The sequence below is a fragment of the Panthera onca genome, chromosome D1 (genome assembly GCF_046562875.1).
Source record: "Panthera onca isolate mPanOnc1 chromosome D1, mPanOnc1 haplotype 2, whole genome shotgun sequence".
NCBI classification, from domain to species: Eukaryota; Metazoa; Chordata; class Mammalia; order Carnivora; family Felidae; genus Panthera; species Panthera onca.
This window is the reverse complement of record NC_138348.1, coordinates 26206103-26226338: the sequence shown is the minus strand read 5'-3', so window position 1 is coordinate 26226338 and position 20236 is coordinate 26206103. Positions and strand designations below refer to the sequence as shown.

The 20236-nt window shown below is 46.2% G+C and overlaps 1 protein-coding gene across 6 annotated transcripts in view; it reads right to left on the bottom strand.

Moving 5' to 3' along the window:
- SLC1A2 (solute carrier family 1 member 2) overlaps window positions 1-20236 on the bottom strand; it is a 149713-nt gene that overhangs the window by 12156 nt on the left and 117321 nt on the right. For all 6 annotated transcript variants that reach the window (XM_078433371.2, XM_078433372.2, XM_060606355.3 and 3 more), the window contains exons 8-10: window positions 19119-19313; window positions 14413-14547; window positions 1490-1721 (exon numbers count right to left, since the gene is read on the bottom strand). In XM_078433371.2, coding sequence (XP_078289497.1) covers window positions 1490-1721; window positions 14413-14547; window positions 19119-19313 — 562 coding nt within the window. The remainder of the gene's footprint in view (window positions 1-1489; window positions 1722-14412; window positions 14548-19118; window positions 19314-20236) is intronic.

Sequence of the window (20236 nt, the reverse complement as noted above, 5' to 3'; positions counted from 1 at the left end):
AACCCTTCTCTTTCCTACAAAATTGTACATTCGCTTTTCTGTCCTCCCATTGCCTATTTCAGGGCTTTGCAGATAACGGGCACTCAGTAACTATCTGATGAATGATCAAAATATAGGAGGTCACAGGAATGAGATGCTTAATTAAACCCCACAAGGCACACAATAAATATTGTTAAATAGAGCACAGAGCCATGTCATGAGAATGTGGACCCTTGTTGACCCAAATTTTGACGGGGAATAATCCAGCACATTCATCTAGACGTGGGAAGAGCTAACTTCCTAGGAGAATGGAATATGCGCTTTAGATACATCTGAATTTCGAATAATTTGAATCATTTTCACTGAGTCAATTAGTTTTTGCAGTTGCTCTTGATGGCTAAGTCCTTCCTTAATTTGTACCAGAGCCTTGGTTCACCCACACGTGTACCCGGTAGAGAGGGGGTGAGCAAAAGACTACTGCTGGCCCATTAGACTTCTGGACCTACGTTACAATCCAGTAAAGAGAAGCACTTCTGTGTCACCCTTATTTGCCTGGCAGAGGCCATGTGTCTGTTTGGAATGACCCAGAAGTAACCCAGGGAGAAATTAACTATTAAATAAGATCCTGTCAGCAGGAATCAAAAGAATATCAGAAACCTGTACTGGGTGCCGATTGCCTTCAGATGCTACTTGGAACCATTTGGGCAACCCAACTCCCAGAGTTGACTCTGCTCACCTGCCAGGGTTTCTCCAAGTTTGCTTCACTCTGGTCATGACACTCTGTCTTTGACAATGTCAAGTTAGTTACAATGAAGGCTAGACAGAGCCCATCAAGCTTGAAGACTTAGTACCCAGCAGCTTGGAAAAGAGTCCAGAACATCCATGCTTCAAGAAAGATGGTGTCACCACTGTGTGAAATGTAGTGGCTATGGGGTAATTGTCCTCAGGGATAGTTATCCTTTACTTGAAACAGCTTCCCCATTCTTGGAGCACAGTGACTGCAAGGTCAAAACTCACCTTCCCACAAAAATAATTAAGAGAAAAATAGTTGCACAAAGTCGTGTGGGCACATTTTTGACCAGCATGTAATATACACCAAGTAGGAATACTTGTGCTACATATATTGAGTGATTCTGGGTATTTCTCTTAGTGTTTCATTCAAGGAATAGAATATTTGAAATCCAACAAAGCCTTAAGAACCACAAATTCTTCGGCAAAATGTTCAAGAAAACCAATCAAATTTGTGGAGTGGGTGGAAAGGGGGGGGGTGGTCAAAATGATTGTTTTACATCACATGGATGAAACAAGCAACCGACTGGCTCTTTGACTGTTAGATCTGCCACGTTAGACACAGAGTTAGATGATCTGGGACTCATAGAAGCTTGGGTTACATGATTCTTCAGAAAAATAAATGTGACAATAATACATGCAGGACTTTTGGTGCTTGTCTTAGGAAACTGAGCATGCACTATTATATACAGGTCTCAATATCCATGAACGGGAAAGGTACCTTGCACTCATCTACTATGACAGAGTTGTGTGCAGCATAGACACATTGATTAGAGTTGCTTTCCCTATGGTTCTTCATGTCATCATAAATGGACTGAGTCTTGGTCATTTCAATATCTTCATGCACTCGATGCTGGGAGTCAATAGTATCCAGCTCAGACTTGGAGAGGTGATAGACAATCCCAGCCCCAAAGGAGTCACCCACAACATTGACTGAAGTCCTCATCCTGTCCCTGGGAACAAAGAACAAAAATGTTTAGTGAAGAAGCAGTGACATGGTGGTTGAGAGGCCAAGGTCTAGAACCCGGGGTTGAGTTCTGGCTCTACTTTTCCCTTTGCCTGATCTGGGGCAAGTTACTTAATCTTCATGAGCCTTGATTTCCTTGTTGGTCAACCGGAGAGAGCAATCATATCTGTCTCATAAACTTGTGTGACAATCAAATGAGATAATGTACGTAAAGGCCTTAGCAAAACGTCTGGTGGATGGTAGAAACCCAATAAACAACAGCAAAGAGAAAGGAGAGAAGGAAGAAATGGACGACAATAATTCTCAGATCTCGGAATTAGCACCCAAAGCTCCAGACACTGTTAGCTGTGTCCTCTTGATTTCCACTGTTCTTCAAGGACACCAGATCACATCCGCTTATTTTGCTTATTAATCCTACCTGTGAATTCTCCCATGATAGAAAATTCATCTCTTCGTAAGGATTGAAATTAACATTGCCTTTCCCTCTGCACCTCAGTCTCCCACCGACACATACATATACACAGGCACAGGCACAGCTGATGGGTGAGAAACCCGGCCACAATTTTCTCCCTGACCAATAAGCACAGTGACTCTGTGTCCTGGAAAAACCAAAATACATTGTCTTTCTCTGTTAACCAAAAAAAAAAAAAAAAATTTAAATCTTTCAGAGTGCCTCTTGAATCAGGAAGTGTTCAGAAAAACCCTCCCTCCAATCTTGTTTCCCAAGTTCTGATTTAAAAAAAAAAAAAAAAAGCAGGATGGCCCAGAACCTTCCCTCTCAGAAAGTCAGCACCAGGAAAACTAAGTTCTTAAGAGTAAGTGGTGTTCTGTCATCCACTAGTTCAGATTGGTGTGAAAAGTCCTTCTAACCATGTTTATGAGATACTCAAAGTCTGAAAGAGAAGGGTGCTGGAAACTTTTTTTAAAAGAATTTAAGCAAAAATGCTGCTAAAATCTCTGTCCAGGACACTCTAGCCTTTAATTCAAAAAATATACATAAGGACACCAGAATCAGCTCAAGGCAAAGTGAAAGTCTATTTCTCATTAGAGAAGAAAAATGACGCTGCACCAAGAGGACTAGCTTCCTCGCAAGAAGCTTGTGAGCAGCTATCCTCTGGGTTCAAGTGGGAAGATCCTGCCCATACAAAAGTCAAGATCAGACCCTGACATCAGCTCTCAGGGGCATCTCTCCATCTAAGAACGCTCTTCTCTTCCTTTCCACTTTGGAGAATCTGCCGCAGGGTGGTAAAATCTATACATGAACGAAGACTGGGTCTTTAAGTCATCCACAAAATTAGGCATCTGAGGCAGAGACTGGGTGTGAGAAGGCATACATAATGATGATTAAGAAAAACTATGGGCTCTGGAGACAGCCCGACTTGGATTCAGATGCCACTTTTTTCTTTTACTTGTTGGACAGCCCTGACCCTAGTTAACCTTTGTGACCCTTAGTTGCATTAACTATAAAATGGAAATAATAAAAATATCTACCACCTTGGGTTGAAGATTAAATAAGATAGCAACGTGCTTAGTACAGTTCCAGACATTCAGCAAGGATTCACAAAACATTAGTTACTACATGAGGTGTACTTTAAATATTACCGTTATTCTTATGAAGTTAATTTAAACATATTTTTGGCAACTCCTAGGTAGAACATCCAAACATCCTAGTTAAGCTACTATCTCCCCCGAAAACATCCATAAACATTTGCGGGACATTTCCCGTGGCAGCACTCCCAACCAACCAGTTGAGTTATTTGCCCATCATTTAGCTGTGGCCTACTCTGTTGTTTTTCAACTTTACTTTCAATCCCTCCTGGCATGTGTTCTGAGTCACGCACCCAACATCCTTGGCCAATGGTTACATTCCAAAGAGCGCTAAAGACGTCAAGAGGAATCCACTGGGTACTCTTTTGTTTCACGGCCCAGGAGAATCTACATCATTTTCAAGTAGAAGGACCAAAGGTGATGGTGGGGTGATGATGATAGTGGCTGATATATTACATTTAATATGTAGAAGGATATGCTTTCCAGATATTACCTTGTTTAATCCTCACTACAATGCTGTAAGAAGTACAGTTATCCACACTGAGGAAATTGAAACACAGGGGTATGGAGAGATTAAATGGCTTCCCAAAGTCACACATCCTAGTGAAGTCATAGAAACGAAAAATTTGAGCACAGGACGTGTGCCTCCAGAATGCACTGTCTGCCACATGCTGCAAAGCACCTGGGAGCCAGAAAGCTCTGAACCTGAACCTAGTTCAGCCACTTACTAGCCGTGTAACCTGGGTGACCTCCTCTACCAGAATTTTTCTCAGGCAGGCAAAATACCTATTTTATAGCATTTCAAGAAGACAAAACCAGTTCCTGATCCACAGTTGATATTCATTACATTCTGGTTCCTTCCCCTTTAGGGAACAGCCATCACTCATACCCCCATTTTATGGGCAAAAGCACAAGACACTGTCCTCAAGGGCTAATGACTTTTTAAGTTTAATAAATCCATTGCCACTCAAATGGATGATACAAGTTTACAAACTCTTGTTTTTTCAACTCTTGACTTTCTCTGATACCAAATCTCTACTCTCCAAAGAAGCCACTGAACCAAATTTTTTGACTAGGATATCTGTTCCATACTCTCAGATCTCCTTTTTATTTTTTTTATGGTTTACTTATTTTTGAGACAGAGACAGAACATGAGTGGGGGAAAGGCAGAGAGAGAGGGAGACACAGAATCCAGAGCAGGCTCCAGCCTCTGAGCTGTCAGCACAGAGCCCAACGCAGGGCTTGAACCCACAAACTGCGAGACCATGACCTGAGCCAAAGTCGGACGCTTATTTGAGCCATACAGGCTCAGGTCTCCTTGAGTTTGAAAATGAACCTGGCCAGAGGAAATAGCTATCAGGCCAGGAATGAATGGAAGACAGAATCGAGCAGAATCAAAGCATACTGATGTTCGACACCAAAATCAAGAAGGAAAGGGCCCTGGACTTAGGGCTGGAAGCTCAACCCAGATCTTCTGACTCTCTTACCTTGAGCAAATCACCTCTCACCTGACCATGAAATATGGAATGGAGCTAATCCGAACCTCACAGAAGATTATGAGGGTTAAATAAAATGAGAAATATTTGGAATGCCATAACTACTCATTAAAGACTGGAGGAGCACAAGAGCATCAAAATGGCTACACAGAAATAAGAAGACAACACAGACTCTAATACTTGCTGAGTTCTTTGTTAGCTCATTCATTCATTCATTCATTCAACAGGTGTACAATGAGCATCTTTGTGCAGGGCACTATGTCAAGTGTCCTGGCAACGAAGAACAAGAAATGGCTCTTCCTATGCTCCCTCTTCCTCCAAGAACCCACGCTCTCTTTACGGGCGCTATGGGATTTAGTAGGTAGGACATTTTATCTACACTTGGGCCCCTGCAAAAGCTTGAGTAGAAGCGTGCCAAGTTTGGACCTGCGGATAAGTCTGAGAAAACGAGCTAGAGAGAAGAAATCGATAATGTGAAATCGAGGAGAGAGAAGCACGCAAGGCCACTCAGGAGGCAAACGAATGTAATGAGAGGCAGAAGGGAAGAACTGACCAAATCACGTATGGCCTCATCAGCCAAGTTCAGGAGGTCAGGGCTTTGTCCCAAGTGTCACGAGGAGCCACTGAGGAGCAGCAAGGGCACGCTTGCTCCCGTACGAAGACCGGTCTGAAGAAGGGCAAGGCTGAAAGAGCAAAACCCACTTGGTGAAGATGTGATGGAAGATGATGAGACAGAATTACAGGACTTGAGGACTGATTGGTCATAGAGAATAAACAAGAAAAGAGTCAAGGATTCCTCTCAGGTATCGGGTTTGGGCAGCTGGCGTTGATATGTCTACTGGCAACCAGTAGACCGTACCACCATGTGTAGGGGACATGACGGGTCGGGGTGAGAAAGGTTCTCATGTCAGCTTGAACATACTGGGGCTGAGGGTTGGGACCCAGCAAAGGAGAGATGTGCCATAAGTGGTTGGGAATCTGGACTAAAGATCAGGACCGACAACTGGGCTGCAGGTAGTGAATTAGGAGGCGACACCTAAAGAGGCCATGGGGAGATGCCACAGGCGTTTTGGGTTCATTCTTGGAGAGAATGCAGAGTGGGAAGAAAAAACAGTCTTATCTAGGACCCTGAGAGTGACCAAGACTTAAGGAGTGGGCAAAGGAATAAGAGTCCGCAAAGGTGGAAGAAAACTTAGAAGAGTTTGAGGGAAGCATGTTGCAAAAGTAAGGGTGTGATGGACAATTCCAATGACTGCCTGGAGATCAGGTAAGAGAAGAAAAAGAAGCGCCCCTTGGTTTTAGCAACAAAGAGGCCATCGCTGCCAGGGCAGTTGCAAGCCAGAGGCAGAGACAGAAGCCAGCTCGCCACGGGTAGAAAAGTGAATGAGAACTAAGTAGTGATATTATTTATAATCGTCTTATTCAAGACGATTGACTGAGAAGGTAAAGAGAGCGAGGGGAAGATGGTGGGAGACGGGAGATAGGATTTTTTTGGTTTGGCATTGAGGCCACCAGGGGGGATGTCTGACCAACTCTGGGGAAGTCCAAGTGTGGCCAAAAACAGGATATGGGAGTTTATGGTTCACATATGGAAAATTTCTCCACAGGCAAATGCTTTCATTTTGCCTCACAACCAGCCTTGACTGTTCAGGAAACCCTGCTGACCTCAGGAGCTTCAAGGCTACTTGGTAAAAAGAATTTCAGAGGGCCTGATGCTGTCCTTGAGTCTGGACACTCTGTGTCAGACCTGTGAAAAGGGGACAGAGGTGAGATCCAAACTTGCGTTGAATGGGATCTGCTGCGGATGACACAGCTTTGGGGGCCACCAGGAACCAAAGGCGAGAGAGGGGCTTGCCTAAGTTATTCATACTGAGGTACTGGGTCTGGTTTCCTGGGAGAAAAGTAATTGCTAAGGTGCACTCTCTTTTTTCTATCCCTTGATCTAAATCCTCTGGCAGGAAGGGGCGCCTGGGTGGCTCAGTCGGTTGAGCGTCTGACTTCGGCTCAGGTCATGACCTCACAGTCTGTGAGTTCGAGCCCCGCATCAGGCTCTGTGCTGATGGCTCAGAGCCTGGAGCCTGCTTCGGATTCTGTGTCTCCCTCTCTCTCTGCCCCTCCCCTGCTCATGCTCTGTGTCTCTCTGTCTCAAAAATAAATAAAAACGTTAAGAAAAAAAAATTAAAAAAAAATAAATAAATCCTCTGGCAGGAAGGTGTTAGAATTGTCTGCAAGTCCTGGTTCTCACAGAATAACAGAGCCAAGGGAGCAGGGTTACTCAGGGTCATCTGGGTCTTTGAATTGGGCTGAACCATATGAAGTTGCCGCTTCTACAAGTTCCCAAAGGTCACATATTGGCAATTTCATGTGACTCAACTTAACATGCACAGGTAACAAACCATCATGTCTGCCTCTCAGAATGCAGGGTGCACAGTAATGGCGGAGGGGCCGCCCGAGGCCCCAGGCCTGAGAAGGCTGGCACAATCCTAAACATCCAAGGGCTAAAGCCACATGGGGTTGAGAAGGGAAGGAGGGCCTACGGAAGCATTGGTTAAGAGTGTGAACTCTGGATGGGAGCCCTGATTGCAATCCTGGCTCCGGCAGGCCAAGTCACTTAGCTTCTCCTGCTCATTTGTAAAATATGGAAAGTAATCCCTCCTTCCAAGCTTGTGGAGAAGATAGTAACTGTTAATGTGTCCTGAGTGCTTGTCATCAAGAGGACCTCAGCCAAACTCTGCATATAAAAGGTCTGACACCAACCCAGTGCTCAGCTGTTGACCCATCCCCCTCTTCCTTCTTCCCCTCCTACTCCTCATCTTCTCAGTCCCAGTGAAAAGGGGAGTAGACCACTTCCTCTTTTGTTCTTCCACCAAGTCTTGTGCATTCCTCTTTTTGCACTTAGCACATTCAGGTTGGGATTTTTTTGACCACATCTGTCCCCATTACTAGATGATAAGCTCTTTGAGCATGGACACCGTGTTGTATCTATTTGTGATATGGGCAGGGTGGGGGAACCTGGTGGGCGGGTGCGTGGAAGGAGGGGTGGGGAGGGGCTGTTAAAGAGAGCAGGTTAACTCTAGAAAGAGGACTGTCTTTTGTTCAGCAAATGTCTGGTTGGGTGTCTTGGAGGTGAAAAGTTAGGACTAGGGCAAGATGGAGAGGGAGGAGGAGGGAGAGACAGAGCCCAAATTACCTTGCCTACAAAAACAAGACACGTGTCCTGAGCGCCGGGGGCAAACACAGGGAGGCCCAGCAACACAGGGAGAGATTGGGACCAAAGGGAAAAACTGGGCAGGGACAGGTCCCTAGAAGGGGGTGGCAAGCACTAAAAGATTTATTTTTTATTTTTTATTTTTTTAAGTTTATTTACTTTGAGAGGGTTGGAAGGGCACGGAGAGAGGGAGAGAGAGAGAGAGAGAGGATCCCAAGAGAATCCTGACACGGGGCTTGAACTCACCAACCGTGAGATCACAACCTGAGCCGAAATCAAGAGTCAGACACTTGACCAACTGAGCCGCCCAAGCGCCCCAAGGATTTATTTTTCAAGGAGAAAAGGTGCCTAACACTCAATTTTTGCTTCCGTGCTCCCTGAAATTATTCACACTGATTATTACTTCAAGGAAACAAAACTCAAGATTCAATTGCAAATATAGGGAGATTTTGTCTGTTTCATCTTATAACTCTCCTGAGCTCTGCCCCTCCCCTTTGTTTTTCCATGAACACATATTTCTATTGTGATGCATTGAAGAATGATTCTGCTGCGCAGAACTGTAGCCCCACCCCCACCCCACCCCCAAACTGCAATCTCGCTGCTTCCAGTCAGGGACGCGTTGGCAGGGGAGGGAAGGACTCAGGGGGAAAGAGTGACATCCCAGCTGGCGTTGACATCACTGGAGGTCAGGAAAGTTGTAGAAAAGAACTCTGGTGGGAGCAGGGAGTCACGGCACAAGACTTCAACAATAAACTCCCAGCATCTTCAGGGATGTGATAGATGGAGGGATTGGTCTTCTCTTCCACCAGATATGGAGTGGGGTTTCGATCACACATAGCGGCACAAGTGTGTCTTAAATAAGAGAACGAGACCCCAGATTGGCGGGCCTGGACCCCCAAGGGACAGCCAGATCACCTGGGTTTGAATCCTAGTTCAGTCACTCGATATCCACTACATTGGGATAAATTACTTTTCTCTGAGCCTCAGTCTCCTCAACTGTAAAATGGGGATAATACTATGAACCGGTCTCATCATTGGGGGCACCTTTGAAACAGGTCCCTGTAAAGTGCTTAGAACACTGCCTGATATTTCAGGAGCACTTGCTAGGTATTAGCTATGAGTATCCCGAGTCCTTTCCATCTGTTCTCGTCGGCTGGATGCGTGAACTGTCAACTGGTATTCAAAAACCGTAGCGGTGCTTAGATACCCACAATCAGGGACTCCTACTCCCCCTTCCGCGTCTCCAGTCTCAGGTTTCTGGAAGTGAGGTCCCTGGCCTGCATCACCTGGGAACTTGTTGGCAATGTCAATTCTTGGTCCCCACCCCAGACCTCCTGAATGTCCAGGACGTTTGGGTGTGTGCTCAGGTTTGAGAATCCCTGCTCTATTCCCTCCAGGGAGGGATGTTAACAGGGAGCCTCAGAGAGCAACCCCCCCCCCACACCCCCGCCAAAGGGTGGAGGCCCTTAAGGTCTTCCTACTAAGTTCACCTCTATCCCCCAGCTAGTAAATGTGTCCCCAGAAAAGACCTCCCCAGCAGTCTCATGTGATAAATGAGCCGCAGATCCACTCGGGTTTTCACTTTATTTTGGCTTCCCTTTGGCCACCTGTGGCCAGACCCGGTTATTTATGACCTCTTCCTGGGACTGGCTCCCAGTTTTCACTCCATCCTGCTTCCTTCAGAGAGAGAGGGGTGTCAGCGAGGTCTCTTATAAATATCAGTGGAGGATTCCCGACACAAAGGGCTTCTTGGCCCCAGGGGAAGGTTCTGGTTTTACCAGCCCCGCCCATCCGGTGTTTGAGGACTCCCAGCATTTTTCAGGGCCCAGAATCTTGGTTTTCACCATGACATTTACAGAGCAGCTAAGCCTGCCCACTGAAAAGCATCCAGGGCTTGGCGGGCAGTAAGGAGGCTGGCAGATCTCCAGCAGCTGGCAAACACTGTCGCACATTAAATGTCACTGCGGGCTTTGTTTGGTTTTAAATTGAAAAATTGCTAGAGTTATGAGAGCTTACGAGCTTTGCCCGGAGAGAATAATAAATCCCCTCACCTTTTCCTTTTCTCTGCTTTTCCCCCACACACTAATTTACTAGGGAACGGCCAGCCTCCCCCACACCTCTGTCTCAACCCTCCCCCCCTACCCCATTCACACTGTAATGGGCCCCCAACAGCCACGGAGCCCATGACCAAGAGCATGTTTCCAGAACTCCACTTGCTGGCGAGAAAGAATGTACCACCATTACTAATTCAAAGCAGATCTGACCTAGCTACAGACCCCTACGCACATTTTCCCAGGATCCTCTATCCTCCGTTTTTCTTCTCTTCTTAAAAGGAACGTTCAGGCTTATTTGTGTACAAACATCCATCACCAGCAGAATCCTAGTCCGGGTCTTAAAACCAGAAGGGCACTCAAGGGCATTGGGTCTAGACTCCGCTTTTAAGCCAACAAGTTTTCATTCCCATTGTACACATGACACAGGGGAAGTCCAGAGAGTAGCTTGTGCGAAGTCCTCCAGAGAATAAGCACAGAGCTCAGATCCAGGGCTCCTGCCCCTTTGCTTTCCTTTCTCCAGTTACATGCCCCTCGCACCCCCCACCCCCACCCCCTGCACCTGAGATCAGACCCCAGAACCAGAGAACAGCTCTTCATTTCTTCCTTCCTTTCCACTGCCAGCCTGGGATCGAGTTTTCTCATATACGGTTTCATCAATATAGGTAATCCAAATGTATCATCATTCTTGGGTTCGGCCAACTCCCTTCAGCTGGCATGATTCCACCATGGAGTTAGGACGCCCTGCTCTCCGTGCAAGTACGCACATGAGCGCACTAGTGTGGGGTGATCGGGGAGGACCCAGCCCTCCGATTCCATTCGCTGGCATTTAGGTCAGAAGTGGGCAGGGTCTTGGATGTTTCATGAAAGGACTCTCATCCAACAGGCTTGGAAGCAAACGACTGCCAAGAGGACCAGGGTCCACAATGGTCTCAGAGTAGCTGAGACCTTGATTGTACCCCATTTGTCCCCACTTAGGCTTTTTCTGCTCTTTTGTTCTAATCTTGAGAGGAGGAAAAAACAGGTCAAATGGAAAATTCCCTTTTATTATGTAAAATCAGAGGTGACCCTAATAGGTCTGTCTTCCCTAACCTTTCCTTGGGCCTCTTTGCTTCTGCCCATTGCTAGATCTCCTTGGTTCTAAGTATGAAGTTGTGTCAGGTGGGACGTAGCTCTCCAGTGCTGTAGGCAAGACACTTAACCCTTTCTGATTCCTGGTTTACTCATCTGTGAAACAGCCCTTAGGGCTCTTTAGGAATTAATCGCCAACAGATGCAAAGAACATGGCGGTCTCCGCCAAGTATCATCTTTTCTGCATCTCCTGATGATATTACTGCATTTGTTTTTCACTCAAAGTAAGGAATTTACATTAGAATGAGGGGAGGCAGCCTCTATAATGACAATTTTTTGAAAAGATAAACCTCTAATGGTGGAATCCAAGCCTCTGAAACAAACCCAAGAAGAGGCTAGGCAACGTAGTCACAGCAGGTAAGGTAGCCCGATGATACACGGGTTCAGGAGGTTCCAGGAACAAAGGGTCAGAGGACCTAGTAAGCAAAAGTCACAGGGGAAGCAGATTTAATTTTAATAGCTTCCTCTGTCTTTCTTCCTGTGTGGAAAGGCCCCTACACGCAGCAAGTCTGTGGTTAAACTGAGCACACATTTATTGAGCTCCTACTGACCCTAAACTATTGAAAATGCCTTCATTTCCCCCTTGTCCTCCCCCACTGAAGCCTACCCCACTCCTTCGCCTCCTTCATCCCATCCCCTCCCAATGCTTCCACCCACACACCACCACTGAGTCGCAGCGGCCATGACTGTGTGGTCTGAACTGACGTCCTGAGAAAGACTCCCCTTGGGGCCTTCACAGGCGCAGAGAATAACCAAGCTAGCGGGGACGACCCCACCCCACCCCCTAAGAGACACTGGCAGAGACAGAAACGAGGCTATTTCGCTTACTCGTCACCTTCCCACTAAAGATATTTCCAGAGCATATCTCCGGTGATGAAAGAGCCAGTCAGGAAGATCCATGACCTTCCTCGCAGCCCTCCCTGAGGTGAAGAGATCACCTTCAGGGAGCCACTTCTCCATTCTCGCCCAAACCTTAACAGCAGACAAGTTCTATGGAGAGGCCAGTCTCCCTCCTAGCTTCCCAGACGTCCTTCCTTTCAGCCACGTGCACATTTTTCTCTTTGGAAGGGTGAATGAAGGGGGAAGGAACTGTGGTTTTAGCACGTGGGAAACTCGAGTCCATTAAAGATGGCTCCTGGCTCCTAAAATCTATGCTGACAGATGTCAGAAACATTGTCACTGCCATGTGGAACAGTTTTTAAAAGTGTGTGGGCACTTTGGCCTTGGACCTCTGCATCAGCACTTGTCACTCTGCTCTGACACCGAACCCAACAGCATTCCCCAGTCCCTGTCCCTTAGCTCCAAGACTGGACATGAGGCATCAGTGTGTACTCCACAGAACGTGAGAGGCTGAGTGGGCTCTTAGCAAGATCAACTCCCATCTCCCTACTGGGGACCTTCTGGCCAGACATCCCCACCTTTGTCAATGGGCAGTGAGTGTCCTACATTTGGAAAATGCCCTTCACTGATAAACACACTGGGAAAGGTAGCTAGGCCACGCGTACACAGTCAAGTTCAAATTTCTCTGCATGGCCATACATGGTATCCATTTTTTGCCCCAGTGTTCACCAATCCATGCCTCCCACTCTGTGCTCCATCAATGCCACATCACTCCTAGGTCCCCACACTGCTGGCTGCCTCAGTGCCTTTGCACATGGCCTTGATTGGAAGGTCCTGTTTCCTTCTCTACCTACATCTCCCTACCAGTTATGATTCAGCTCAGCTATCACTGCCTTTGGAAGCTTGACTAGAGCCATGATGACGAATGTGGTGGCCTCCCAAACCCAGCCAACCTAGAGTCAAATCTCTGTTCACTCTCAAGTCACCTTACCTCCCCACACCTCCGTTTCCTCATCTATACAACAAGAGTGATAATACCAAAACTTCAGGGTTAGAGAGCATAAGATATAAAGTGCCTGGTGCAGTGGCTGACATACAGTACCCATGCAAATTCAGTTGCCATTTTCATTATTTCCTGATTTGTCCAGTCTAGACTAGGATGGGTGCCTCTTTCTATCACTAGCCTTTCATTTTATTTTTTAATATTTATATTTTATATTAAATATAATTTATTGTCAAATTGCTTTCCATACAACACCCAGTGCTCAGCCCAACAGGTGCCCTCCTCCATGCCCATCACCCCCTTTCCCTTCTCCCCCACCCCCCATCAACCCTCAGTTCGTTCTCAGTATTTAAGCGTCTCTTATGGTTTGTCTCCCTCCCTCTTGGTAATTTTTCCCCCTCCCCTCCCCCATGGTCTTCTGTTAAGTTTCTCAGGATCCACATATGAGTGAAAACATATGATATCTGTCTTTCTCTGCCTGACTTATCTCACTTAGCATAATACCCTCCAGCTCCATCCACATTGCTGCAAATGGCCAGATTTCATTCGTCTTCACTGCCAACTAGTATTCCATTGTATATATAAACCACATCTTCTTTATCCATTCGTCAGTTGATGGACATTTAGGCTCGTTTCATAATTTGGCTTATCTCTACGAGTAGGGTAATAAAATAACCAAGGTCACAACAACAGAGAGCAAGTAACAATCTCCGAAAGAACACCTCCCGAAGGGCCAGGCCCTGGACAATGTATGACCCTCCTTTAATATAGCAGTGCTCACAGGTGCAGAGCACACATCACTATCCTTTTATATCTGTGTGCTATTTTTTGATCTATTTTATTGAAGTATAATTAACATACAATAAAATGTATCCATTTTAAGTGCATGGTTTGATGAGTTTTGACAAATGTAGACACCTGTGCATACCAGTGCCTACGGAACATTTCTACCACCCCTCATGATTTCCCTGTGCCCCTTCCCAGTTAGTCTCTTCACCCCCTCCAGGCCCAGGCAACGACTAAGCTCTTTCTATCACTAGAGATTATACTGTCTTTCCTAGGGCTTCATATAAACGGGATCATACAGCATACACTCCCTCGTGTTTCTTCACTCGACATCATGGATTGAGACCCTCCGCAGGCATCAGTAGTGGGTTCCTTACTGTGATGCTTTAAACTTTGTATTATAATTTATGTGATTCCTCCACTGGACTGTGAGGCCCTCAAGGATTCCTTCTTCCTCTTTGGTTCCCAGTCAGGCTCTCCATAAATGTTAGAGGGAAGAAGGGAGGAAAGGAGAGAGGCAGTTGTCACGGGGATTGGCTAAGACCTTGGCTGAAACCTTGCCTCCGGGAGGCAGTACTCACATCCCCAGCAGAGCCCCATCCACCAGCACTTACAGCAGCCAGTCCACAGCCACCAGCAGGCTGATGTCCTCCGTTGGCAGGCCCACAGCCGTCAGGATGAGAAGCATGGTGACGAGGCCCGCGCTGGGGATACTGGCCGCACCGACGCTCGCCAGCGTGGCCGTGAGGCTGAGAGAACAGAGAAGACCAGGTCACAGGAGAAAGAGGACTTGGAAAAACCATCCCTGGCAGGCAACGTGAAGCTCCAATTTTCCCGGCAGTCATAAAGGTTCTTTTCTTTCTCAAGGAATAGAGAAATCTAGAGTACCGAGACCCAGGAATTAGGGTCTATTGGATTCTACTCAACTGTGATGGAAATTTGTAAACCCATGGATCGGAGCCTTATCCTCAGCATGATAGCCAACTAGCCTAATATATCACAGGGCTCAACTAAGGTAAGCGGGGCTCTGAAGCAGGCAAGGAAATAATAAAGGAGGAAAACAAATTGCCCTTAATCCTCCCATGGGAACATCACTGCATTCATTTCTGCTTACGCCTTTACCTCTCCGTCAGCCCCAGAGACATCTGGACTCTGAGGCAAGAGTCTGAGGAGGCCACTGCCAATGTTAACATGAGAACTCACAATAGCAAATATCCAGACCCAACTGAGTGGACATGAGGGAAACAAATCAACAGATTCCAAATGACATTAAGTTTGAGACGCCTGGACATTTCACCATGGACTGGAAAATACATTATTCAAAACGAGGGCGCCAAGAAAAGATAATGAAATAACAGGAGGCTTTCTTTCTGAAGCATCTCACCACTTGCAATGCCAAGGGCACACCCAGCACCATTTTGAAGTTGTCTCTGGAGGAGGGTTTCATCTAGGGCTCGAGTGCCCTGTCTAGACACCAGGGGATCTCTGTGGTCCAGCAAAGGGCAATAACCTGTCTCCCTTTTCTCTGGATGCCATTTACAAAAGTCGTCATTTCTAAATGGAAAGATGTTTCTGAAAATATAGACTCCCAACTTGCTTTTGTGGGTGCTGTAAAGAAAAGGAGGGGCTTTATTTGCAGTTAGATCATTCTAGACTTTCTAGAGTAGGCCAGCTAGCTCCAAACTAAGAGTTGCGCTCCCAAATCGGTTTGAAAGAGCCCAGACCATTGTTGTGACCAAGCACAGAATCCTTACAGGACTTATAGTGGGGAGGGACCTGAATTTACCTAATCTTACATATGAGGAAAGGAAGGCCCTAGGAGGTTTCGTAGTACACTGGTTTTCCATAGTGCCATCCTTCCAGATTTAGACCTGTCACCATAGAGACACCTCCCCTAGGTGGGGTCTACAGAACCCATCTGTGCTATTCCCCTGCCCCTTCATTGCAGAGCGGGTGTTAAGGCTTCAAGAACTCCGTATTCCTGGGATCCTTCTGGGTCATAGGAGGTAGTAATATTAGTGGTTATCAATGAGGATTATGGGATTAAACAACCTGGATTCAAACCCCAGCTCTTCCAATGATTAACCGCATGACTTTGAGCAACTTAACCTCTTTGCACCTTGACTTCCTTATCTGCAGCAAAGGAGATAATAATGGTGTCTCACTCATGGGGTATCAGGAGCTAATAAATAAAAAGCACTTAGAAGAGGCCAGGCACATTGCCACCGCCCAGTAAATGTGAATTATCTTATCAGGAAATCTGGGCAGGGTGAGGTCACTTTGCAATAAAAACTTCTCTAAAGCCCCAAGAGTTACAAGGTGGGAATTCTCAGCCATTTCCCTGACAAGGACAACAACACTAGGAAAGGAGGACTTCCCAAATCCCAACAGTCGTGGCCTCAGCCGTTTTATTTACAACATCAGTTGCTTCTGTTATGAGTCACTGTGACACATCCCTTTGCACTTTGGCCACACGGTCTGCCTGGTCCCTCTGGGTTGTGTGAGACGAAATCCTATAAAGAGAATTCTTCCTGGCAGTCGGTTCCCCCACACAGTCCCTCTATCCCAATTAATACCCTCATCCTACCATGGGCAGAGTGTCTGGGTGATTCTAAGTCCTGCAACCGCTTCTTGGGGCCGTGATCTCCTCTCCATCTCTCTATCCCTTTCTGCTTTTCCTGTCGTGCCACTCACTAGCCCACTTCTCTGAGGCTGGTTCTTGGATTCTGTGCAAGGTATGACACACACATTGTCACAGCAGAACTGCACAGTAACCCTGCAAAGTACATATGGTAGCATCTGCGTTCCATCTGGGCAAACCACAAATTGGATGGATGGAGAAACTTAGGGTCAAACAGGTTGACCATGGTCTGCTGGGATTGGAACACTTATCTACTGGATTGCAATGCCATGCCGGCCCCTGAGACCCCCCCCCCCCCCCCCCCCCCCACCGATCCCTTCCAACACCGAAAACTCTGAATTAATCCCGATCATTGGTCGCTGGTCCATTCTTCCATCTCTTAATTTTTCATCTAACAGTGTGAACTTGATGGGCCAAGAATTCAGGGACCAGAATTCATCTTGTTTGGCTTCAAAAGAAGGGCTCTGTTAGGAAGCCCTGTTTGTCTCTGAGTTTTAAAGCAAGAGAGGTTGGTGGTCTCACGTGCAATCTGTGAGAACATGATTGAGAAGCCGTGACACCCGGATCTGAAGCATGTTTTCCACTGAGTAACAACATCATGGTACTCACTACATCACTGTCACATTGTTTTTTCGTATTCTAGAAGAACTGTATTTTATTGAGCATCAGTAATAATGATAATAGTAGCTAACATTTATTGATAGGTGACTGTGTTCCAGGCACAACGCTCACTCCCCCCTGGTGTGATGGGATTATTGTCCCCATCACACCAGTGAGGAAACTGAGGCTCCCGTACAGTACTGCTGTGGACTGATCGGTGTTCCCCCACCACCAAATTCGTTTGTTGAAGCCCTAATCTCCAGTGTGATGGTGTCTGAAGACACGGCCTTTGCAGGTAAGTAGATCATGAGGGCTTAGTGCTCTGATCAGAGAGACGTAAGAGAGCTTGCTCTCTCTCCATGCACCAAGGAAAGGCCAGGCAAGCAAACAGCTTGCAGTCATGCACAAGCCAAGAAGAGAGAGTCACCGGGAACTGAATTTGCCAGCACCTTCACCTTGGATTTCCCAGCCTCCAGAACTGTGAGAAATAAATATGTATCGTTTGATGGTCTATGGTCTTGCGTTATAGCCGTCTGAGCTAAGACAAGTATGGACCTTGAGGGTGGTTGTAAGGATTAGACAAATTAATATATGCACAGAGGTGTGACTTTAAGTTTATGGAGAAGCAACGTGGTTGATTGATTGATTCATTTATTCTAGACAGAGAGAAAATTAGAGTTGGGGAGAGAGGTGGCGGGGGGGAGAGAAAGAGAGACAGAGAGAGAGAGAGAGGAAGAGAGAGAATCCCAAGCAGACTCCACGCTTAGTGTGGAGCCTGACGCGGTGCTTGATCCCATGACCCTGCGATCATGACCTGAGCTGAAATCAAGAGTCAGATGCTCAACCACCTGAGTCGCCCAGGTGCCCCAGAAGCTATGTGTTGTTTTTTTAAATTTATACCCAAGTTAGTTAGCATATAGTGCAATATGATTTCAGGAGTAGAATCCAGTGATTCATCCCCTACGTATAACACGCGGTGCTCATCCCAACGAGTGTCCTCCTTAACACCCATCACCCATTTAGCCCATTCCCCCAGCCATGACCCCTCCAGCGACCCTCAGTTTGTTCTCGACATTTAAGAGTCTCTTGTGTTTTGTCCCCCTCCCTGTTTTTGCTTCCCTTCCCTTACGTTCATCTGTTTTGTACCTTAAATCCCACGGACGAGTGAAGTCACAGGATAATCGTCTTTCTCTAACTTCACTTAGCATAATATACTCTAGTTCTATCCATGTTGTTGTAAATGGCAAGATTTCATTCTTTTTGATAAAAGCACTGTGTTTTTAATGTCCTCTTGGGAAGGTGTTCTTCCCGAATTTCTTTTTTTCTTTTTTAAATGTTTATGTATTGATTTTGAGAGAGCATGAGCTGAGAAGGGGCAGAGAGAGAGGGAGACTGAGAATCCCAGGCAGGCTCCATCCCAGCATGAGACCATGACCTGAGCTGAAATCAAGAGCTGGACGCTTAACCAACTAAGTCACCCAGGTGCCCCTCTTCCTAAATGTCTTAAACAATGAATACATAGGGTAAAAAACAGATTTAGTATACTTGTTAGCTGTTTGTAACAAAATGGTTTATACTCTATTGAGGAATCTCTTCCTTCCAGTATTTCATCATTTCTGCCATCACCCTCTGAAATGCTGAAGGGAACATATTTTAACGAAAGGAAAACTGGATCCAGAGTCAGCTGATATCGGCCCCAGTGACGGCCCTCCCGGCTCATTAACGGGGCAGCTTTGGACAAACCGCCATGCTCCTTGAAGCCTGTGCTTCCTCATCTATTAAACAGACAGAGAAATAAACTGCCTTGCAACATCACAGGACCGTGAAAAATCAAGTAATATCAAATTTCCAAAGCAATTTCACATGCGCAGTACAAACAGAGGGCATGAGTATGAGCCTGCTTCTTTCCTGTCACAATATTTTCCCTTTGAGACAGCCAATAATTCCTCTTCTGTGTTATTTCCTTCATTATTCTTCCACCAGGAGAACTGAAATCCAAGTGGCCCTGTCAAATGGAGTTAGTGGGGAAGGGACGAAGGTTAAATGTTGTTTCAGTGCTTCCCCACCTGCACCCCTCACCTCACAGTCACAATCTGGCCTCCATCCAAGATAACACCATTCATTTGGGCAATAAAGATGGCGGCCACTGCTTCATAAAGGGCTGTACCGTCCATGTTGATGGTTGCTCCAACTGGGAGGACAAATCTGGTTACACGCTTATCAATCCCCAGGTTTTCTTCCAAGCAACGGAAGGTAACAGGCAAAGTTCCCGCACTGAGGAACAAAGACAGAAAGAGAGAGACAAGAGTTTATGTCCACTTTAGAGAAACAGGACAAAACTCAAACTGGAATGCCAACCACAAAGTTTTTGTTCGTTTGTTCCAATCAGGCCATGTGACATGCAGAAAGCAGTGTTTGGAGGCAAATTAAAGACCAACTGTCTGGAGGTTCAAATTCAATCTTATTACGATGCTCATAGGCAGCAAGCTCTTTTTGTTGCTTCTGGTTTTCAAGATCTACTTAGAGGTTCACATTCTTTTTCCTTTGATCAGTGTTTCCCTCTTGGATGAAATATTAAAGGCCATCTGACTGCCCACATTAATTGAGCTGCTAAAAAAAAAAAAAATGTGTCAGGAACCAATCAGCTGTCAACAGTGAAATGGAATGAGGAATTTTTGAATGACCCATAATTTCATGCTAGAAACGCTGTTTCCAACGATGCATGGACTGCATCCAGCCTCTGGGAATTGCCCTGAGCTAATTTTGACAATGCTGGATAAACATGTTAAGTACCATTTAGCCTGAACCTGAGCTTCTAGCAATTCACTGGGGACCCCTATACACAATCCAACTCTCTAATACATGGTCATTGGCCAACTGTACAGTCTTTCCAACAACACAGGGCAGAAAAGCATATGCTCTGTAGCTAATCAAAGACCCAATATGGAATGACTCCACCCCCACTCCGCCCTGGAAATTCCTGTCCGGAACTCACCACCGCATGACCCAGCCTCAAGGGCCAGAACCCCTGACATGTTCGTGTGTCTTCTAAATTAGGAGACCTGTAGGGATAAGGGTTGCTGACGGCCAAAATATTATTTCCATGTGGAGGGAGGTACATGGGAGGGTAGGTGGATTTGCTTCCAAGTTTAAGTAATATGGAAAGAAATGCAGAACGCCCATACTGCCATGCGAGT